Source organism: Procambarus clarkii, chromosome 83 (genome assembly GCF_040958095.1).
Source record: "Procambarus clarkii isolate CNS0578487 chromosome 83, FALCON_Pclarkii_2.0, whole genome shotgun sequence".
NCBI lineage: Eukaryota > Metazoa > Arthropoda > Malacostraca > Decapoda > Cambaridae > Procambarus > Procambarus clarkii.
The window spans coordinates 16753867-16779004 of NC_091232.1; the positions used below are offsets into that span (position 1 = coordinate 16753867).

Here is a 25138-nt window from a genome sequence, read left to right on the forward strand (position 1 = left end):
CTACTAAACAACATGAATGATATTATGGCTGGAAATTGGAATAAACAAATTATTTGTATCTGTGCCGGTGGAAATGATATAGGACGAGTTAAGAGTTAGGAAGTGATACAGAGGCTTAAGACAGCCATAGAATTAGGAGCAAGGAAGGCATCCCGGTCATATGTGGCATTCTTCCAAGAAAGGGAGTTGGAAATATATGGTTGTCGATGGCACTTGGTGTCAATTGCCGACTGGACAAATATTGTAAATCAAATGCAATATCCTTCATTGATAACTGGGAACACTTTTATGGAAGGAATAACATGTATGCTCGGGATGGGGTGTATTTATCCAGAGCTGGGGTTGTTGATGTTGCCAACTCGTTGGAACCTGTGGTTGGAGAGGGTTTGTTTGGGTTTAAACTGTTAATAGATAGTGGTATGAGGGAATTAATTTGGAGAAAGGAGGCAATAAACGTATGTGTTGGTGGTGTAAAAATTACAAAATGAACAGGGAAAGAGAAGGGCCTCAAAATAACAGTACACTTAATGTATATTACAGGAATAGTGGGAGTCTAAGAAACAAAATAAACGATTTAAATGCCCTTGTCTGCACAGAAACAATAAATATTATTGCACTTACCGAAACATAGATGAATGTAGAAAACAGAGAACTATTAGCTGAATATCAAATAAACGGATTCAAACTATTTTACACAGATAGATAAATTAGACAAGGAGGGGAAGTTGTCATATATGATAGAGAAAATTTGAAATGTAGTCTCAAAGAGGGAATCAAAACTGAGCCACACACTGAATCTATCCGGTTAGAATTAAACTAAAGAACTAAAAATCTTATAATAGGAGTTATATACAGACCACCAATCTTAGACAGAATGAAAGCAAAGCATCTATGGAATGAAATATCTAGAGCATCTAGGTCAACAGTATTTGTGTTATGGGTGACTTTATTTTAGTGGAATAAACTGGATTAACAGAACAGGGAATAAAGAAGCAGAAGATTTTCTAGAGTTAATTGACTGTTGCTTTCTTAAGCAACACATTAACGAACTAATGCGGAAAAACAATATTATAGGCTTATTGATAACTAACATGGAAACACAAATTAATGAAATCGAAATTAGGAGTGAGCTAAGGACCAGTGATCATAAAGAAATCAGATTTGGCATAGAATGGAATAGATTTGTATGAAAAAATTCAGCGAAAGTACCAGATTTTCGAAATGCAGAGTTTAATGGTTTAAGATTTTTTTGGGTGAAATAATTGGAAAGTCCTGGGCATAGGAAGGGGGTGGGGGTGGGCTGGTCCTGGAGCGAGACGTAAACCCAGCGATGGGTGATGTAAAAAGGGATTTCGATGTGGATTCAAAATGTAGCTTATTTTAAAAATATTTTAAGCAAAGCATAGGAACGTAGCTTACCATACACATTGAATAGATAGAATAATAATGACCCAAAGTGAATAACAAAGGACCTGAAGAACCATATAGGTAGAAAGAGAGCTTGATACAAAAGTATTAAGAATGAGGAAGTCAGTTTAGAACAAGAATTCGTCCAACTTGTTATATATGTTAAAAAAGAGACAAGGAGAGCACAAAGAAACTATGAAGTTCGCATAGTAGGACAAGCAAAGACAAATCCTAAAGTTTTTTTCAGTTAATCGAAGAAAGATTAGAGAAAGGATAGGTCTATTAAAAACTGAGACAGGTCAGATAACTGATAATGACAGAGATATGTGTAGTATTTAAAATAAATATTTTATCTCTGTATTTACTAAAGAAGAACTGAACATTATACCTACAAGTCTATGTGGGAGGGGAAGAGGACAGGTTGACTAGTTTAGCAGTTAGCAGGGAGGATGTTATTAAACAAATAGTGATACTCAAGCCAAACAAATTCCCAGTGCCGGACGAAGTATTTGCCAGGATGCCTAAGGAATGCAAAGAGGAGCTTTGCGAGCCATTGTCTACCATATATATATGTAATTATTAGAGTCAGGCAGAATTCCAGAGTCGTGGAAGGTTGCTAATGTCGTACCTATTTTCAAGATAGGTGATAGATCTCTTGCATCAAACTATCAGCTAATTAGCTTTAGGTCTATTTAGAATTTAAAAACCAAAAAATCACACTGGAAAGGCGAAGAGTTACGGGTGACATGAGAGAGGTGTACAAGTGGATTAATGGATATAACAAAGGGGAATATTAATGGCCAATTAAAAGTATCAACACACGACAGAACACGAAACAATTATTATAAATTGGATAAGTTTAGATTATGGAAAGAACTGGGTAAATACTGGTTCGGTAACAAGGTTGTTGACTTGTGGAACTAATTACCATGTAACGTGGTGGAAATGGAGTCCCTTGACTGTATCAAGCGTGGGTTGGACACGTATATGTGTGGGATTGGTCGGTTATAAATTGGAGCTACCTCGTCTGGGCCAATGTGCTTTCTGTAGTTACCATTATTCTTATGTTCTTATAACACACAGAAATCACAATAGCGTGATGCATCAAATGTACATATCCACAAGGAGCGTGAAGAGATTTCAAACCTTGCCTGAGGGAATTATGTAAAATCCTGGTTTGTCTCTCGGAGAGACTGCAGGATCCGGGTGGGAGCAGTTGCACTCCCGGTTGCAATTCCTTTACCATGTCATGGTACAGCAGGTTAAGGCCCGTCTGGGATCCTCTCGGACGTAGATTCGAACTTTCATCACGGCCCTTGTGGATTTGTTCATTTGATGCATCATGCTATTGTGATTTCTGTGTGTAATGAAGTAAGGGCAAAGAGGTAGAACTGATTGTTGACAGAGCCCGGGTGCATGGGGAAATTGTGTAAAACCCTGGTTTGTATCTCGCAGAGACTGCAGGAACCTTGCGAGGGCAGTTGCACTCCTGGTTGCAATTCTTTTACCATGTTGTGGTACAGTCGATTTACAGCCCTCATCATGGCCCTTGTGGAATAGTTCTTAAGTGGTGGAAGTGGGGTCCCTTGATTGTTTCAAGCCTGAGTTTGACATGTATATGAGTGGGATTGGGTGGTTATAAATAGGAGCTGCCTCCTATGGGCCAAGAGGCCTTCTGCAGTTACCTTTATTCTTATGTCTTTATGTTCTTATAGTTTACTGGGTATTTGCACCTGGGTAGCTGGGGCACCTAATCATGCATACGATACTTGTATTAGCTTATTCTGTATTAGGCTTACCTCTTTTGTACTCTTTAAAAGGCTTTAAAAGTTGCTAATTTATGGGATCAATTTTAATTAAAAAAAAATAATTTTCGCAATGATAGTTGCATAAAATGAACGTAAATTTTTCGATAATTTTCTTGTGAATTTCGATATTCTGAAAAGTTAAGATGATTGAACAGAGTGTAGACGGTCTGAGCGGTGCGAAGAGAGCCGGGGAGTGTGCAAGTCTGCGTGTAAGGGAGAGGAGCGTGAGGTGGCTGGAGGCTGTGGTGGCCGGGGCTGCAGGTGCTGCACCAGACACCATCCAACCTGTCCTCACACAGCTGCTTGTCCGGGCCTCTGTACACACAAGACGAACTGTCGTGTACCTATCACCTATTACCATTGCTCCGGAGACAATTGTATCTGCTGTCAAAGTAAGTATCCAACAAACTCAAGTTTTATTGTATTCTAATGTTACACACTGTTTAATACTGTTTAATAATGGAAAATTTGCAAATAACTATTTATAGAGAGACTTATTTAAAGAAAAAGAACAGGTTATGTACTTACTTATAACGGCCTGACAATCATAAACTAAGTGACTTGATTAACGAGCAGAAATATGTATATATATATATATATATATATATATATATATATATATATATATATATATATATATATATATATATATATATATATATATCTATATATATATATATATATATGTGTGTGTGTATATCACGAAAATAAACACGTGATTAAGAATGTGACAATGTCAGACCACGAAGGAAAAATGAAACAGGAAATTTCCTTAAGTACTTTCGTTCATTAAATACATCTTCAGAAGGTGACCTTCTGAAGATGTATTTAATATACGAAAGTATTTAAGGAAATTTCCTGTTTCATTTTTCCTTCGTGGTCTGACATTGTCATATATATATATATATATATATATATATATTATTAAATATGACCGAAAAAGTAAGATTAATAATTCTAACACGAATTTTCTCAATCTTTCGTACATTTCTTTTCACTGTTAGTGGTAATTCAAAAATCAATTCTCCGAAATTCATTTTTATTTCTAGTCTGACGCGACACTTGAGCGCGTTTCGTAAAACTTATTACATTTTCAAAGACTTTAGTTTAAACATACACAACTGAATAGAACTTACACATCTCCGATTTGTTTATATCTACATTTGAGTGAGGTGGTATTTAATAAGGTATTAATTTCATCAACACAAGACAGAACACGAAACAATGGGTATTGAATAGAAGTGATTGTAGAAAGCCTATTGGTCCATATTTCTTGATGCTTCTATATTGGAGCGGAGTGTTGAGGTGGGTAGAATATAGCTGTGCATTAATTGGCTGTTGATTGCTGGTGTTGACTTCTTGATGTGTAGTGCCTCGCAAACGTCAAGCCGCCTGCTATCGCTGTATCTATCGATGATTTCTGTGTTGTTTACTAGGATTTCTTTGGCGATGGTTTGGTTGTGGGAAAAGATTATATGTTCCTTAATGGAGCCCTGTTGCTTATGCATCGTTAAACGCCTAGAAAGAGATGTTGTTGTCTTGCCTATATACTGGGTTTTTTGGAGCTTACAGTCCCCAGGAGGGCATTTGAAGGCATAGACGACGTTGGTCTCTTTTAAAGCGTTCTGTTTTGTGTCTGGAGAGTTTCTCATGAGTAGGCTGGCCGTTTTTCTGGTTTTATAGTAAATCGTCAGTTGTATCCTCTGATTTTTGTCTGTAGGGATAACGTTTCTATTAACAATATCTTTCAGGACCCTTTCCTCCGTTTTACGAGCTGTGGAAAAGAAGTTCCTGTAAAATAGTCTAATAGGGGGTATAGGTGTTGGTTGTCTCTTCAGAGGTTGCATGGCGTTTCACTTTCCTTCTTATGATGTCTTCGACGTAAGCATTGGAGAAGCCGTTGTTGACTAGGACCTGCCTTACCCTACAGAGTTCTTCGTCGACTTGCTTCCATTCTGAGCTGTGGCTGAGAGCACGGTCGACATATGCGTTAACAGCACTCCTCTTGTACCTATCTGGGCAGTCGCTTTTGGCATTTAGGCACATTCCTATGTTCGTTTCCTTAGTGTAGACTGCAGTGTGGAAACCCCCGCTCTTTTCCATGACTGTTACATCTAGAAAGGGCAGCTTCCCATCCTTTTCCATCTCGTAAGTGAAACGCAGCACGGAACTCCGCTCAAATGCCTCCTTCAGCTCCTGCAGATGTCTGACATCAGGTACCTGTGTAAAAATGTCGTCAACATACCTGCAGTATATGGCCGGTTTCAAGTTCATGTCGACTTAGACTTCTTGCTCGATGGTACCCATGTAGAAGTTTGCAAACAGGACACCTAGGGGAGAACCCATGGCGACCCCATCTACTTGCTTATACATGTGCCCATCTGGGCTCAAGAAGGGTGCCTCTTTAGTACAAGCTTGGAGTAGTTTCCTTAGGATATTTTCTGGTATGTCAAGAGGAGTAGAGGCTGGATCACGATACACTCTGTCGGCTATCATCCCGATTGTCTCGTCCACTGGTACGTTGGTGAACAGCGATTCTACGTCCAACGAGGCTCTTATTCCTGTGGCCCGTGTGCCCCGCAATAAGTCAACAAATTCCTTTGGCGACTTCAGGCTGAAGGCGCAAGGGACATAAGGAGTCAGCAGGCCGTTGAGTCGCTTTGCTAGTCTGTACGTGGGTGTGGGTATCTGGCTAATGATTGGCCGAAGTGGGTTTCCAGGCTTGTGTGTCTTGACATTTCCATACGCATATCCAGGTTTATATTCCCCAATAATCTTTGGCAGGTGGAGTCCTGATTTCTTGGCGTTCACAGTTTCTATTAGTTTGTTGACCTTTGCTTTCAATCCGGCTGTAGTGTCCTTCGTTACCCTTTGGAATTTAGTTTGGTCAGAGAGTATGAGGTTCATTTTCGCCAGATATTCGTCTTTTTTAAGAATGACGTATATTGGCGACTTGTCACCTCTCCTGACAACTATTTCCTTGTTCTCACGAAGGCTTTTGGCTGCTGCTTTGAGCTTGGGGGACAGTATGTTGCTTCTGTAATTGCACCGATTCTTTACTTTATATATATATATATATATATATATATATATATATATATATATATATATATATATATATATATATATATATATATATATATATATATATATATATATATATATATATATATATATATATATCTTTCTTGTAAACATATGTTGTTAAATATGACCGAAAAAGTAAGATTAAGAATTCAAACACGAATTTTCTCAATATTTCTAATGTTTCTTTATACTGGCGATGGTAAGTGAAAAATCAATTCTCCGAAATTCTTTTTTATTTCTAGTCTGACGCGACGCTTGAACGCGTTTCGTAATAACTTATTACATTTTCAAAGACTTTAGTTTACACATACACAACTGTAACCTGAAAACACTAAACAGAGTAATGATTGGCCGAAGTGGGTTTCCAGGCTTGTGTGTCTTGACATTTCCATACGCATATCCAGGTTTATATTCCCCAATAATCTTTGGAAGGTGGAGTCCTGATTTCTTGGCGTTCACAGTTTCTATTAGTTTGTTGACCTTTGCTTTCAATCCGGCTGTAGTGTCCTTCGTTACCCTTTGGAATTTAGTTTGGTCAGAGAGTATGAGGTTCATTTTCGCCAGATATTCGTCTTTTTTAAGAATGACGTATATTGGCGACTTGTCACCTCTCCTGACAACTATTTCCTTGTTCTCACGAAGGCTTTTGGCTGCTGCTTTGAGCTTGGGGGACAGTATGTTGCTTCTGTAATTGCACCGATTCTTTACTTTATATATATATATATATATATATATATATATATATATATATATATATATATATATATATATATATATATATATATATATATATATATATATATATATATATATATATCTTTCTTGTAAACATATGTTGTTAAATATGACCGAAAAAGTAAGATTAAGAATTCAAACACGAATTTTCTCAATATTTCTAATGTTTCTTTATACTGGCGATGGTAAGTGAAAAATCAATTCTCCGAAATTCTTTTTTATTTCTAGTCTGACGCGACGCTTGAACGCGTTTCGTAATAACTTATTACATTTTCAAAGACTTTAGTTTACACATACACAACTGTAACCTGAAAACACTAAACAGAGTATTAAATAGCTTGTCCTATATACTCGCCTTTGGGTAAGGTGATATGTTGCAACAGTTTTGTATGAGGTGAACAAACTTTTGACCATCACAAGACAGAACGCGGAACAATGGGTATTAATTGGATAAATAAGAGGGAAGAATGGAAGTAACTGCAAAGGACCTATTGGCCCATACTTCCTCTTGATGCTTCTATATTGGTATGGAGTCTTGAAGTGGGTAGAATATAGTTGTGCATTAATTGGTTGTTGATTGCTGGTGTTGACGTTTTGATGTGTAGTGACTCACAGATGTCAGGCCGCCTGCTATCGCTGTATCTATCGATGATATTTGTGTTGTTTGTTAAGACTTCTCTGGTGATGATCTGGTTGTGGGAAGAGATTATATATTCCTTAATGGAGCCCCTGTTGCTTATGCTTTGTCAATCGACTGGAAAGAGATGTTGTTGTCTTCCCTATATACTGAGTTCTTTGGGGCTTACAGTCCCCAAGTGGGCATTTGAAGGCATAGACGGCGTTGGTGTCTTTTAAGGCATTCTGCTTTGTGTCTGAAGAATTTTTAAAGAGTAGGTTGGCCGTTTTTTTGGTTTTTAGTAAATCGTCATAACGTTCTTATTAACAATATCTTTCAGGACCCTTTACTCTGTTTAAGAGCTGTGGAAAAGAAGTTCCTGTAAAATAGTCTAATATGGGGGTACAGGTGGTGTGTTAGTTGAATCTTACGAGATTGCATTGCGTTTCACCTTCCTTTTTATGATGTCTTCAAGGAAACCATTGGAGAAGCCGTATATATATATATATATATATATATATATATATATATATATATATATATATATATATATATATATATATATATATATATATATATATATATATATATATATGTATATATATATATATATATATATATATATATATATATATATATATATATATATATATATATATATATACATATATATATATTAAATATATTTTTATATATTTATATTTATATTTATATATATATATATATATATATATATATATATATATATATATATATATATATATATATATATATATATATATGCGAACAAGCCTGAATGGTCCCCAGGACTATATGCGAATGAAAACTCACACCCCAGAAGTGACTCGAACCCATACTCCCAGAAGCAACGCAACTGGTAACTACAGGGCGCCTTAATCCGCTTGACCATCACGGCCGTCAAAAGGAAGTGATAGCCGAGGCTATTTGAGCCACTTCCCCGACGGCAACTCGGATGGTAATCTTGGGCATAGCATTTCACCAAATCACCTCATTCTTTGGGGCACACGTGAGGAACACAAATGCGAACAAGCCTGAATGGTCCCCAGGACTATATGCGAATGAAAACTCACACCCCAGAAGTGACTCGAACCCATACTCCCAGAAGCAACGCAACTGGTAACTACAGGGCGCCTTAATCCGCTTGACCATCACGGCCGTCAAAAGGAAGTGATAGCCGAGGCTATTTGAGCCACTTCCCCGACGGCAACTCGGATGGTAATCTTGGGCATAGCATTTCACCAAATCACCTCATTCTTTGGGGCACACGTGAGGAACACAAATGCGAACAAGCCTGAATGGTCCCCAGGACTATATGCGAATGAAAACTCACACCCCAGAAGTGACTCGAACCCATACTCCCAGAAGCAACGCAACTGGTAACTACAGGGCGCCTTAATCCGCTTGACCAAGCGGATTAAGGCGCCCTGTAGTTACCAGTTGGGTTGCTTCTGGGAGTATGGGTTCGAGTCACTTCTGGGGTGTGAGTTTTCATTCGCATATAGTCCTGGGGACCATTCAGGCTTGTTCGCATTTGTGTTCCTCACGTGTGCCCCAAAGAATGAGGTGATTTGGTGAAATGCTATGCCCAAGATTACCATCCGAGTTGCCGTCGGGGAAGTGGCTCAAATAGCCTCGGCTATCACTTCCTTTTGACGGCCGTGATGGTCAAGCGGATTAAGGCGCCCTGTAGTTACCAGTTGCGTTGCTTCTGGGAGTATGGGTTCGAGTCACTTCTGGGGTGTGAGTTTTCATTCGCATATAGTCCTGGGGACCATTCAGGCTTGTTCGCATTTGTGTTCCTCACGTGTGCCCCAAAGAATGAGGTGATTTGGTGAAATGCTATGCCCAAGATTACCATCCGAGTTGCCGTCGGGGAAGTGGCTCAAATAGCCTCGGCTATCACTTCCTTTTGACGGCCGTGATGGTCAAGCGGATTAAGGCGCCCTGTAGTTACCAGTTGCGTTGCTTCTGGGAGTATGGGTTCGAGTCACTTCTGGGGTGTGAGTTTTCATTCATATATATATATATATATATATATATATATATATATATATATATATATATATATATATATATATATATATATATATATATATATATATATATATATATATATATATATATATATATATATATATATATTAGTATATTTTGGTAGCAGTATTCCTGTAGACATATATTATTAAATATGACCGAAAAATTAAGATTAATAATTCTAACACGAATTTTCTCTATCTTTCTTACGTTTCTTTTCACTGTTGATGGTAATTCAAAGATCAATTCTCCAAAATTCATTTTTATTTCTAGTCTGACGCGACACTTGAGCGCGTTTCGTAAAACTTATTACATTTTCAAAGACTTTAGTTTACAAACACACAACTGAAACTGAATAGAGCTTTCACATCTTCGAGGTTTATATTTACATTTATATCTACATAATGTAGATATAAACCTCGAAGATGTGAAAGCTCTATTCAGTTTCAGTTGTGTGTTTGTAAACTAAAGTCTTTGAAAATGTAATAAGTTTTACGAAACGCGCTCAAGTGTCGCGTCAGACTAGAAATAAAAATGAATTTTGGAGAATTGATCTTTGAATTACCATCAACAGTTAAAAGAAACGTAAGAAAGATAGAGAAAATTCGTGTTAGAATTATTAATCTTACTTTTTCGGTCATATTTAATTATATATATATATATATATATATATATATATATATATATATATATATATATATATATATATATATATATATATATATATATATATATATATATATATATATATATATATATATATATATATATATATATATATATATATATATATATATATATATATATATATCTTAGGGAATATCAGGAAAGGGGGTTAGGTGAAGGATTAACCAAACGAATTTTGAATTATTGCATTTTTCCAGGTAATGTTGAGCAGTCGACAACATATCAGACTGGTCAAACAAACATATCAGGTCAGACAACTAATCCATCAGGTCAGACAACTTATCCATCAGGTCAGACAACAATTCCATCAGGTCAGACATCAAATCCATCAGGTCAGACAACAAATCCGTCGGGTCAGATCACAAACCCATCAGGTCAGACAAGAAACCCATCAGGACAGACAACAATTCCATCAGGTCAGACAACAAACCCATCAGGACAGACAACAATTCCATCAGGTCAGACAACAAACCCATCAGGTCAGACAACGATTCCATCAGGTCAAACAACAAACCCATCAGGTCAGACAAGAATTCCAGCAGGTGAGACAACAAATCCATCAGGTCAGACAACAATTCCTTCAGGTCAGACAACAAACCCATCAGGTCAGACTACAATTCCATCAGGTCAGACAACAAACCCATCAGGTCAGACAACAAAGCCATCAAGTCAGACAACAAACCCATCAGGTCAGACAACAAACGCATCAGGTCAGACAACAAACCCATCAGGTCAGACAACAAACCCATCAGGTCAGACAACAAACCCATCAGGTCAAACAACAAAGCCATCAGGTCAGACAACAAACCCATCAGGTCAGACAACAAACGCATCAGGTCAGACAACAAACGCATCAGGTCAGACAACAAACCCATCAGGTCAGACAACAAACCCATCAGGTCAGACAACAAACCCATCAGGTCAGACAACAAACCCATCAGGTCAAACAACAAACCCATCAGGTCAAACAACAAACCCATCAAGTCATACAACAAACCCATCAGGTCTGACAACAAACCCATCAGGTCAGACAACAAACCCTTCAGGTCAGACAACAAACCCATCAGGTCAGACAACAAACCCATCAGGTCAGACAACAAACCCATCAGGTCAGACAACAAACCCATCAGGTCAGACAACAAACCAATCAGGTCAGACAACAAACCCATCAGGTCAGACAACAAACCCATCAGGTCAGACAACAAACCCATCAGGTCAGACAACAAACCAATCAGGTCAGACAACAAACCCATCAGGTCACACAACAAATCCTTCAGGTCAGACAACAAATTCCGGGACACAAATATCAACCAATGAAATTGGAACAACTTCAACCACCACAACGAGCTCATTAACATCCACAGCAACTGGAACAACATCAACCTCCACAACAGGCACCACATCAACTACAGCAACTGGAACAACATCAACCTCTACAACGGGCACAACATCAACTACAACAACTGGAACAACATCAACCTTCACAACAAGCACAACATCAACTACAGCAACTGGAACAACATCAACCTTCACAACGAGCACAACTTCAACTACAGTAACTGGAACAACATCAACCTTCACAACGAGCACAACATCAACCTCCACAACGGGCACAACATCAACTGCAGCAACTGCAACACCATCAACCTCCACAACAGGCACAATATCAACCACAACAACTGGAACAACATCAACCTCTACAACGGGCACAACATCAACCATAACTGGAACAACATCAACCTCCACAACGGGCACAACATCAACCATAACTGGAACAACATCAACCTCCACAACGGGCACAACATCAACCATAACTGGAACAACATCAACCTCCACAACGGGCACAACATCAACCTCCACAATGGGCACAACATCAACTACCACTCCAACAACTACAACATCAACCACCACCTCCACAATAACAATTTCAACTACTACCTCCACAACTATAACATCAACTACCACTTCAACAACCACAGCATCAACTACAACTTCCACAACCACAACATCGTCTACCACCTCTACAACATCAACTATCACTTCAACTTCAACTTCAATAACTACAACATCAACTACCACCTCCACAACTACTACATCAACTACCACCTCCACAACTACTACATCAACCACATCAACTTCAACAACATCAACCACCACCACAACCACAACATCAACTACTACCGCCACATCCACAACATCCACAACCACTTCAACAACCACTTCATCAACAACATCATCAACAACAACCTCTACAACAACAACATCAACCACCACCTCCACAACCACAACATCAACTACTACCTCCACATCCACAACATCAACTACCACTTCAACAACTTCTACATCAACAACAACCTCTACAACAACAACAACATCAACCACCACCTCCACAACATCAACTACCACCTCCACAACTACTGCATCAACAACCACCTCTACAACTACAACATCAACTACCCCCTCCACAACTACTGCATCAACAACTACAATAGGTGGTGGGTTTGGAGGGGGTGCTAGCCGGAGCTCCTGAGTGTAGTTATAGTATCATAGCAATATGGAAATTGTAGTGAAGGAACTGATGAATGTAGTTGAAGCTCTGAGGACAGAGTTGGATTCCCTTCGGGAGGAGGTACGACAGCTGAAACAACATCGAGAAGAAACGAAGGAGGAGACCAGTATTAAAAAGACCTCGTCTTGGAAAGTCGTAAAGGACAGGGGCCTTAAAGTAGACTTTGATAAAGTCGCCTACAGACATCCTAAGGACTTCTAATTCATTTGCCGTATAGGAGGACGAGTGCTGAGGTGAGACTGCGGTTGACGCGAAAGGGTAAGCAACGAAGAGCAATGAAGCGCAGGCCCCCCAGAGAGTAAAGAAAGTACCTAAGCGAATTTTAGTTGTGGGAGAGTCCCAGGTAAGGTATTTGGATAAAACGTTTTGTGTTAGAGATAGGGGGGGACAGGTTAAGGGTTTGCTATCAGGGAGCTGGAATTGGTGATATTAAAAACAACATAAATGATATTATGACTGGAAATGGGAACAATCCCATTATTTGCATTAGCGCAGGGGGAAATGATGTTGGTTGAGTTAGGAGTGAGGAACTGATTCAGAGGTAAAAAATAGTCATAGAATTACTTAGAAGCAAGGGAGGAATCACGATTATATGTGGCATTTTTCCAAGAAAGAGCGTTGGGAATGAATAGTTGTCGAGGGCACTTTGGTGTAAATTGCCGGCTGGAAAGATATTGCAAATCAAATGCAATATCTTTCATAGACAACTGGGAACACTTCTATGGAAGAAATGAAATGTATGCTCGTGATGGGGTGCATCTATCGAGGGCTGGGGTTGATGCTGTTGCGAACTCGTTGAACCAGTTTTTAGAGGCATTTGTTTGGGGTTAAACTGTTAGTAGATAGTGGTATGGGAATTGATATGGAGGAAGGGGGTAATAAAAGTGGGTGTTTGTTAGAGAAACAAATTGGTAAAATGATCAGGGAAAAAGAAGGGCCTCAAAATAACAATTCACTTATTGTATATTATATTACACTATATTATTACACTAACAGTAGAAGTCTAAGAAACAAAATAAACGAGTTAAATGTTCTTGAGGTTATCTTGAGATGATTTCGGGGCTTTTTAGTGTCCCCGCGGCCCAGTCCTCGACCAGGCCTCCACCCCCAGGAAGCAGCCCGTGACAGCTGACTAACACCCAGGTACCTATTTTACTGCTAGGTAACAGGGGCATAGGGTGAAAGAAACTCTGCCCATTGTTTCTCGCCGGCGCCTGGGATCAAACCCAAGACCACAGGATCACAAGTCCCGCGTGCTGTCCGCTCGGCCGACCGGCTCCCTTGGTTCTTGTCTGCACAGAAAAAAAAAATAGATATTATTGCACTTACCGAAACGTGGATGAATGTAGAAAATAGATAACTATTAGCTGAATATCAAATAAATGGATTTAAACTATTTCACACAGATAGATATATTAGACGAGGATGGGGAGTAGCCATATATATTATGAAAAATTTGAAATGTAGTCTCAAAGAAGGAATCAAAACTGAGCCACATACAGACTAATTGGATAGAATTAAACGAAAGAACAAATAATCTTATAATAGGAGTTATATACAGTTCACCAAACTTAAACAGGATGGAAGCAAAGCATCTATGGGATAAAATATATAGAACATCTAGGTCTAGCAGTATTTGTGTCACTGGTGACTTTAATTTCAAATGAATAAATTGGTCTAATAGAACAGGGAATAATAAAGCAGAAGATTTTCTAGAATTAATTGACGATTGCTTTCTAAGGCAACACATTAAGGAACCAACGCGGGAAAATAATACTTTAGATTTAGTGTTAACTAACAGGGAAACACAAATTAATGACATCGAAGTAGGGAGTGACCTATGGAACTGTGATCACAAAGAAATCAGATTTAGCATAGAATGGAATAGACCTATAGGAGAAAATTTTGTTAAAGTGCCAGATTTTCGAAAAGCTGATTTCAATAGCCTAAGTAATTTTGGGGACAAGTAGATTGGAAAGTCTTGGGCATGGGAGTGGGCCGGTCTTGGAGCAAGACGTGAACCTAGTGATAGGTGATGTAAAAGGGGATTTCGATGTGGATTCAAAATATAACCTATTTAAGAACATTCTAAGCAAAGCACAGGAACGTTGTATACCATACAAATTGAATAAATCGAATACTAATGACCCAAAGTGGATAACAAAGGATTTGAAGAACCTTATAGGTAAAAATAGAGCATGATACGAAAGGATTAAGAATGGGGAAGTCATTTTAGAACAGTAATTCGTACAACTGATTATAAATGTTAAAAAGAGATAAGGAAAGCAAAAAGAAACCATGAAGTTCGCATACAAGGCAATCGAAGACCAATCTTAAAGGGTTTTTAAGTTATATCGAACTAAGACTAGGGAAAGGATAGGTCCATTAAAAACTGAGGCAGGTCAAATAAAGGATAATGACGAGGAGATGAGTAGTATTTTTTATAAATATTTTATATCTGTATTTACTAAAGAGGAACTTAACAATATGCCTTCAGCCGAACAAGTCCATGTGGGTGGGGATGAGGATAGGTTGACTAGCTTAGCAGTTACCAGGGAGGATGCAATTAAACAAATAGTAAAACTTAAACCAAACAAATCCCCAGGGCCGGATGAAGTGTTTGCCACGGTGCTTAAAGAATGCAAAGAGGAGCTTTCCGAGCCACTGTCTACCATATTTAATAAATCTATAGAGTTAGGCAGAGTGCCAGAGTCATGGAAGGTAGCTAATGTGGTACCAATTTTTAAGAAAGGAGATAGATCACTTGCGTCAAACTATCGGCTAATTAGCCTAACGTTTATTGTGGGAAAGTTACTTGAATCGATAATTGCAAATACAATTCGTCTTTGTCTTGAAAAACATAAATTAATAATTGAGTCGCAACATGGTTTTACAAATGGCCGTTCATGTTTGACAAATTTGCTATTTTTTTTATTCCAGCATAGTTGAGGCCGTTGATAGTAGTAAGGATTGTGATGTAGTGTACCTTGATATTAGCAAAGCTTTTGATACAGAGCCACATGAAAGACTGATTAAAAAAATAGAGGCTCATGGTATTGGGGGTAATATATTAAGTTGGATTATCGCATGGCTATTCCAAAGGAAACAGAGAGTTAGTATAAATGGGGTTAAGTCAGAGTGGGATAATGTTGTTAGTGGAGTGCCTCAAGGCTCTGTCCTGGGACTTCTGTTGTTTATAATATATATAAATAATTTAGGATTTGTCTTTGCTTGGCCTGCTATATGAACTTCATAGTTTCTTTTTGCTTTCCCTATCTCTTTTTTAACATTTCTAGTAGGTTGGTCGAATTCTTGTTCTAAACTGACTTCCCCATTCTTAATCTTTTTGTACCAAGCTCTATATTTAGCTATAAGGTTTTTCAGATTCTTTGTTATCCTTTTCGGGTCATTTGAATTAGATCGATTCAATTTGTAAGGTATACTGCCTTCCTGTGCTTTGCTTAGAATATTTGTAAACCAGTTATACCATCCCACGCCCTATGCCCAAGACTTTCCAATCAATTTGACACAAAAAAATTCTTAGGATATTAAAAGTAGCTTTTACGAAAATCTGGCACTATAACAGAATTTTCTCCTGCAGATCTATTCCACTCTATGCTAAATCTGATTTCTTTGTGATCACTGTTCTCTACTTCACTCCCAATTTCGATGTCATTAATCTGTATTTCCCTGTTAGTTAACACTAAATCTATAATATTATTTTCTCGCGTTGGTTCCTTAATGTGTTTAATGTGTTGCGTAAGAGAGCAATCGTCAACTAATTCTATAAAATCTTCTGCTTCGTTATTCCTTGATCTGTTAATCCAGTTTATTCCCCTAAAATTAAAGTCACCCATGACACATATACTTTTAGACCTAGATATTTTATATATTTAAGAACAATAGAACATAAGAACAAAGGCAACTGCAAAAGGCCTATTGGCCCATACGAGGCAGCTCCTATTTATAACCACCCAATCCCACTCATATACATGTCCAACCCATGCTTGAAACAATCGAGGGACCCCACCTCCACAATGTTACGCGGCAATTGGTTCCACAAATCAACAACCCTGTTACTGAACCAGTATTTACCCAAGTCTTTCCTAAATCTAGACTTATCCAATTTATACCCATTGTTTCGTGTTCTGTCTTGTGTTGATATTTTTAATACCCTATTAATATCCCCTTTGTTATGTCCATTCACCCACTTGTAAACTTCTATCATGTCACCCCTAACTCTTCGCCTTTCCAGTGAATGCAACTTAAGCTTTGTTAATCTTTCTTCATATGAAAAATTTCTAATTTGGGGAATTAACTTAGTCATCCTACGCTGGACACGTTCAAGTGAATTTATATCCATTCTATAATATGGCGACCAAAACTGAACTGCATAATCTAAATGGGGCCTAACTAGAGCAAGATATAGCTTGAGAACCACACCAGGTGTCTTGTTACTAACGCTGCGATTAATAAATCCGAGTGTCCGATTTGCCTTATTACGAACATTTATGCATTGATCTTTTTGTTTTAAATTCTTACTAATCATAACTCCCAGATCCCTTTCGCAATCCGACTTCTCAATCTCAACACCATCTAGCTCGTATCTTGTAACTGTATCATCATTACCTAACCTCAGAACTTTACATTTATCAGCATTAAACTGCATCTGCCAATCCTTTGACCATTTCAACACCCTATCTAGATCAACTTGAAGTGATAGTGAGTCCTCCTCCGAATTAATTTCCCTACCGATTTTCGTATCATCGGCAAATTTGCAAATGTTGCTACTCAAACCTGAATCTAAATCATTTATATATATTTTAAACAACAGAGGCCCCTGGACAGAGCCTTGAGGCACTCCACTTACAACATTTTCCCACTCTGACTTGACTCCATTTATACTAACTCTCTGTTTCCTTTGGTATAGCCATGCCCTAATCCAGCTTAATATAGCACCCCCAATACCATGAGCCTCTAGCTTTTTAATCAGTCTTTCATGTGGCACTGTATCAAAAGCTTTGCTGAAGTCAAGGTACACAACATCACAATCCTTACCACTATCAACTGCCTCAACTATGCTAGAATAAAAAGATAACAAATTTGTTACACATGAACAACCATTTATAAAACCATGTTGCGACTCAATTATTAATTTATGTTTTTCAAGATGAAGACGAATTTTATTTGCTATTATAGATTCGAGTAACTTTCCCACAATAGACGTTAGGCTAATTGGTCGATAGTTTGACGTAAGTGATCTATCTCTTTTCTTAAAAACTGGTATCACATTAGCAACTTTCCAAAACTCTGGCACTCTGCCAGACTCTATTGATTTATTAAATATGGTTGACAGTGGGTCACAAAGCTCCTCTTTGCATTCTTTAAGCACCCTGGCAAACACTTCATCCGGCCCTGGGGATTTGTTTGGTTTAAGTTTTACTATTTGTTTAAGAACATCCTCCCTGGTAACTGCTAAACTCATCAACCTGTCCTCGTCCCCACCCACATAGACTTGTTCGGCTGAAGGCATATTGTTAAGTTCCTCTTTAGTAAATACAGATACAAAATATTTATTAAAAATACTACTCATCTCTTCGTCACTATCTGTTATTTGACCTGTCTCAGTTTTTAATGGACCTATCCTTTCCCTTGTCTTAGTTCGATATAACTGAAAAAAACCTTTAGGATTTGTCTTTGATTGCCCTGCTATGCGAACTTCATAGTTTCTTTTTGCTTTCCTTATCTCTTTTTTAACATTTCTAACCAGTTGTACGAATTCCTTTTCTAAAGTGACCTCCCCATTTTTAATCCTTTTGTACCAAGCTCTCTTTTTACCTATAAGGTTCTTCAAATTCTTTGTTATCCACTTTGGGTCATTAGTATTCGATCTATTCAATTTGTATGGTATACTACGTTCCTGTGCTTTGTTTAGAATATTTTTAAATAAGTTATATATTGAATCCACATCGAAATCCCCATTTACGTCACCTATCGCTGGGTTCATGTCTCGCTCCGAGACCGGCCCACACCCCATACCCAAGACTTAGGCTATTAAAATCAGCTTTTCGAAAATCGGGCACTTTAACAGAATTTTCTCCTACAGGTCTATTCCATTCTATGCTAAATCTGATTTCTTTGTGATCACTGTTCCCTAGCTCACTCCCTATTTCGATGTCATTAATTTGTGTTTCCCTGTTAGTTAACACTAAATCTAAGATATTATTTTCCCGTGTTGGTTCCTTAATGTGTTGCTTAAGAAAGCAATCATCAATTAATTCTAGAAAATCTTCTGCTTCACTATTCCCTGTTTCGTTCAACCAGTTTATTCCACTAAAATTAAAGTCACCCAAGACAAATTCTGTTAGATCTAGATGCCCTAGATATTTCATCCCATAGATGCTTTGCATCCATTCTGTCTAAATTTGGTGGCCTATATATAACTCCTATTATAATATTATTTGCTTTTTCGTTTAATTCTATCCAAATAGTTTCTGTGTGTGGCTCAGTTTTGATTCCCTCTTTGAGACTACATTTCAAATTGTCCCTAACATATATGGCTACTCCCCCTCCTCGTCTAATATATCTATCTGTGTGAAATAGTTTAAATCCATTTATTTGATATTCAGCTAATAGTTATCTATTTTCTACATTCATCCACGTTTCGGTAAGTGCAATAATATCTATTTTTTCTGTGCAGACAAGAGCATTTAATTCATTTATTTTATTTCTTAGACTTCTACTGTTAGTGTAATATACCCTAAGTGAATTGTTATTTTGAGGCCCTTCTCTTTCCCTGATCATTTTGCCAATTCCTTTCTCCAACAAACACATACTTTAATTACCTCCTTCCTCCAAATCAATTCCCATACCTCTATCTACTAACAGTTTAAACCCAAACAAACACCTCTAACCACTTCTTCCAACGAGTTCGCAACAGCAACAACCCCAGCCTTCGATAGATGCACCCCATCACGAGCATACATTTCATTTCTTCCATAGAAGTTTTCCCAGTTGTCTATGAAAGATATTGCATTTGATATGCAATATCTTTCCAGCCGGCAATTGACACCAATTGCCCTCGACATCCATTCGTTTCCCACTCCCTTTCTTGGAAGAATGCCACATATGATCGGGATTCCTCCCTTGCTCCTAACTAATTCAATGGCTGTCCTGAATCTCTGTATTAGTTCCTCACTCCTAACTCGTCCAACATCGTTACCCCCTGCACTAATACAAATAATGGGTTTGTTCCCATTTCCCGTCATAATATCATTCATGTTTCCATCAATATCACTAATTCAAGCTCCCGGACAGCAAACCCTTAATCTGTTCCCCCTATCTCTGGCACAAAACGTTCTGTCTAAATACCTCACCTGGGAATCTCCCACAACCAAAATTCGCTTCGATTCTCCCTTTTCCTTTTGAGCAGTTTGAGGGACCTGCGCTTCAATGCTCCTCGTTGCTTTGTCTTTGCCTCCTCGTTGAACAACAGGTTCACCACAGCACTCGTCCTCTAATACGTCAAATGCGTTAAAAGTCCTTAGGTGTAGGCTATTAGTTGACGGTTTGGCAAGGTCTTCTTTAGACCCCTAGACCCCCTGTCTTTCACAACTTGCCAAGACGAGGTCTTCTTAATACTGGTTTCCTCCTTTGTTTCTTCCTGCTGTCGTATCAGCTGTCGTACCTCCTCCCGTAGCGAATCCAACTCTGTCCTCAGAGCTCCAACCAGACTCACCAGCTCCATCACTAATCCTTCCATTATTGCTAGAACAATGTTAGTACAATCGGAGCTCCAGCCAACACACCCTCTCACTGTGACTGCACCAGACTGACTGATTTCATCCCATAGATGATTTACTTCCATTCTGTCTAAATTTGGTGGCCTATATATAACTCCTATTATAAGATTATTTCCTTTTTCGTTTAATTCTATCCAAATAGTTTCTGTGTGTGGCTCAGTTTTGATTCTCTCTTTGAGACTACATTTCAAATTGTCCCTAACATATATGGCTACTCCCCCTCCTCGTCTAATATATCTATCTGTGTGAAATAGTTTAAATCCATTTATTTGATATTCAGCTAATAGTTCTCTATTTTCTACATTCATCCACGTTTCGGTAAGTGCAATTATATCAATTTTTTCTGTACAGACAAGAGCATTTAATTCGTTTATTTTTCTTCTTAAACTTCTACTTTTAGTGTAATGTACCTTAAGTGTGTTGTTATTTTGAGGACCTTCTCTTTCCCTGATCATTTTGCCAATTTCTTTCTCCCACAAACACATACTTTTATTACCTCCTTCCTCCATATCAATTCCCATACCACTATCTAATAACAGTTTAAACCCAAACAAACGCCACCAACTTCTGGTTCCAACGAGTTCACAACAACAACCACCCCCAGCCCTCGATAGATGCACCCCCATCCCTAGCATACATTTCATTTCTTCCATAGAAGTATTCCCAGTTATCTATGAAAGATATTGCATTTGATTTGCAATATCTTTCCAGCCGGCAATTGACACCAAGTGCCCTCGACAACCATTCATTACCAACTCCCTTTCTTGGAAGAATGCCACATATGATCGGGATTCCTCCCTTGTTCCTAACTAATTATATGGCTCCTAACTACAATTCCATAAACAACATCAACAATAACCACCACCTTTACAACAATAACAACATCATCAACTACTACCTCCACAACCACAACATCAACTACTACGACAAGAAAACCAAAAAAAAATCAAGTACCACGAAAACAACACCTACAATGACAACAACAACATCAACTATCACCTCTACAACTACTACATCAACAACATCAACCACCACCTACACAACCACAACATCAACCACCACCTACACAACCACAACATAAACTACCACGACAGCAACAACAACAACTACCACGTCAACAACGAAATCAACTACCATGACAACAACAACAACAACAACATGTTTATAAAAATTATTTCATCATTCCTAATGCTCGTATGCTTTACAACGAAGCTATTGTACATTAGGTTATGTCCCCCTAGTCTCGCAAGGACATATTTCTGAAACAGTCTCTGATATTTTCCAAATTTAAACTACTATTCGTCTCTCTCGAGTAGATAGAGATGCATAGTTCGAGTATGCGTCGCTTCAATGAGTGGAGATTGAGCCATTTTATGCAATCCGAATAATTTACATAGCTCCTGATCCCAAGCCCCCAAGAAGGATCTGGGGCTCCTGATCCCCAGCCTTCCGCTGGTACCTGATCCCTAGCCCCCAGCTGGCCTTTGAACCCCAGCCCCCACCTGGCACCTGATCTCCAAGTCCCAGCTGGCACCTGATCCCCAGCCCCCAGCTGGCACCTGATCCCCAGCCTTCAGCTGGCACCTGATCCCTAGTCCACAGCAGTCACCTAATCACTAGCTGGCACCTGAACCCCAGCCCACAGCTGGCACCTGATCCCCAGCCCCCAGCTGGCACCTGATCCCCAGCCTCCAGCTGGCACCTGATCCCTAGTCCACAGCAGGCACCTAATCACTAGCTGGCCCCTGAACCCCAGCCCACAGCTGGAACCTGATCCCCAGCCCCACGCTAGCATCTGATCCCCAGCCCGCTGCAGGCACCTGATCCTCAGCCCCAAACTAACATCTGATCCCCAACCCCCAGCTGGCACCTGATCCCCAGCCCCCAGTTGGCACCTGAGCCCTAGCCTCCAGCTGGCACCTGATCCCCAGCCCCCCAGCTGACACTTGATCCCCAGCTGGCACCTGATCCCTAGCCTCTAGCTGGCACCTGATCCCCAGCCGACACCTGATCCCCAGCCCCCAGCTGGCACCTGAGCCCCAGCCCCCAGCTGGCACATGATCCCCAGCCTCCAGCTGGCACCTGATCCCCAGCTGGCACCTGATCCCCAGCTGGCACCTGATCCCCAGCCCCAAGCTGGCACCTGATCCCCAGCCTCCAGCTGGCACCTGATCCACAGCCCCCAGCTGGCACCTGATCCCCAGCCTTCAGCTGGCCCCTGATCCCCAGCCCCAAGCTGGCACCTGATCCCCAGCCTCCAGCTGGCACCTGATCCCCAGAACCCAGCTGCCACCTGAACCCCAGCCCCCAGCTGGCACCTGATCCACAGCTGGCACCTGATCCCCAGCCTCCAGCTGGCACCTGATCCCCAGCCTCCAGCTGGCACCTGATCCCCAGCCCCCAGCAGGCACCTGATCCTCAGCCCCCAGCAGGCACCTGATCCTCAGCCCCCAGCAGGCACCTGATCCTCAGCCCCTACCTGGCACCTGATCCTCAGCCCCCAGCAGGCACCTGATCCTCAGCCCACAGCAGGCACCTGATCCTCAGCCCCCAGCAGGCACCTGATCCTCAGCCCCTAGCAGGCACCTGATCCTCAGCCCCCAGCAGGCACCTGATCCTCAGCCCCCAGCAGGCACCTGATCCTCAGCCCCCAGCAGGCACCTGATCCTCAGCCCCCAGCAGGCACCTGATCCTCAGCCCCCAGCAGGCACCTGATCCTCAGCCCCCAGCAGGCACCTGATCCTCAGCCCCCAGCAGGCACCTGATCCTCAGCCCCCAGCAGGCACCTGATCCTCAGCCCCCAGCAGGCACCTGATCCTCAGCCCCCAGCAGGCACCTGATCCTCAGCCCCCAGCAGGCACCTGATCCTCAGCCCCCAGCAGGCACCTGATCCTCAGCCCCCAGCAGGCACCTGATCCTCAGCCCCCAGCAGGCACCTGATCCTCAGCCCCCAGCTGGCACCTGATCCACAGCCCCCAGCAGGCACCTGATCCTCAGCCCCTACCTGGCACCTGATCTCCACTTCATTACATGCCAACAACTTGGTCCAGATTCATGAAGCAGTATCGAGAGTGCTTAAAGTAACTTTTCCTTCTTATGAGGTTCTTGGTTGATAAGTTGTGATACAACAAACTGTTTACTAATACCGATCTTTCTAGCAACACGCCTTCAAGCCAAGGCATTTCTGAAGCACTTGTAGGCGCCCAGTTCAGAGACCGGGACGCGGGGAGGTTGATCCCCGAAATAAGCATTGCTGAACATTGCATGTCATAGACGCTTATTATAGCTAACTCAGTGGGAAACTAGACACCATTCTTCTGTCAAACGTTAATTACTAATTCTCGGTGTCTCACATATTTATTATGTAGGTTTTTAATAAAATATGTAAATAAATAATATCACAGCATCATATTATGAGAAAAAATATTAAGTAAATAGAATCTGCGAAACATTTTAGTAGACCTCTGTTGAGTGGCAGGTGAACCAGATCCAAATAGCTGGCTAAGAACACCTTGGTAAATCCTACCTGGGGGATTCTTACAGAGTTCCTAAGAACCTTCGTGAAACAGCCCAATAATAAGGTATTTGTGATGCTTAGTGAATCTAGTTCTGAAGTGGTAGAATTTTCATGTTTGATTTGTCAGTTTTTCTTGTGTTTATTACTTAGGTTTTCGTAAATTTATTTAAGTTTTCGCTTTATGTTGTTTTATTTATTTTTATTTTTCTGCTTAATAAAGAGCATTCAAGTTATTGACTTTAATTCTGTCCAATTCTTGCATAAATTTATGAAATGCATTTCTTATCCTACAGATAAATATAATAATTATCCTACAAATTTAATGTTATTTATAGCTGTGAGAGTATGATCACTCAAGATTCTTCCACAGCTGACTTGAATGGCTCATTGCAGTGCACAGTGCACCGATCTCGTGCACAGGGCACTATCTCTGTTAACCCTGGATAGTAAACTGTCATGTTGGGTGTCCCTAGCATGCCCACATAACCAGTAATACGTTTATAAAACGGAGACCACCGTATGTCCAGGCAGGAAGTAGATACATGGAAGTTAAGCATCCATGCCATAGGGTCAGAGAGTACATGGCTGGTGCCAAGCGTGAGACCGAGAGAAGAGACGCCAGTGAGGCTACAGATCTGACCTTTGGGGGTCAGCCTCAACCGGCGATTGGAGAATAACAACTATGACGTGGTCGTGTTGTGTTCATGACGTCACCTCTGCTACTGATCATGGAACGATCAATATGATTGGTTCCCGCTCTTTTGCTGCAATGCCATTGGTCAATTGTAACCCCTTGTATTTGTGTCCCACGAGGAGCCCTGCAGCTGCAGGCAAAGGTATTCACGTGAGGAAGTT

The 25138-nt window shown here is 40.0% G+C and overlaps 1 protein-coding gene across 1 annotated transcript; it reads left to right on the plus strand.

The window, feature by feature from the left end:
• The first annotated feature begins 206 nt into the window (after positions 1-206).
• LOC138358464 (GATA zinc finger domain-containing protein 15-like) lies at positions 207-24730 on the plus strand. The gene is made up of 6 exons (XM_069316455.1): positions 207-384; positions 10593-10769; positions 10964-11252; positions 11760-12053; positions 12375-12890; positions 24619-24730. Exons 1-6 carry the CDS (start codon positions 207-209, stop codon positions 24728-24730), a joined length of 1566 nt encoding a protein of 521 aa, XP_069172556.1.
• Positions 24731-25138: the final 408 nt, after the last annotated feature.

What these genes read in the sequence shown, in the direction of transcription:
- LOC138358464 (XM_069316455.1), top strand. Translation starts at nt 207, where the DNA reads ATGGCACTTGGTGTCAATTGCCGACTGGACAAATATTGTAAATCAAAT. An exon ending in TCAGATCACAAACCCATCAG is followed by an intron (nt 10,770 to 10,963) that starts GTCAGACAAGAA and finishes CCATCAGGTCAG; the next exon opens with ACAACAATTCCTTCAGGTCA. An exon ending in ATCAACAACTACAATAGGTG is followed by an intron (nt 12,891 to 24,618) that starts GTGGGTTTGGAG and finishes TGTTATTTATAG; the next exon opens with CTGTGAGAGTATGATCACTC.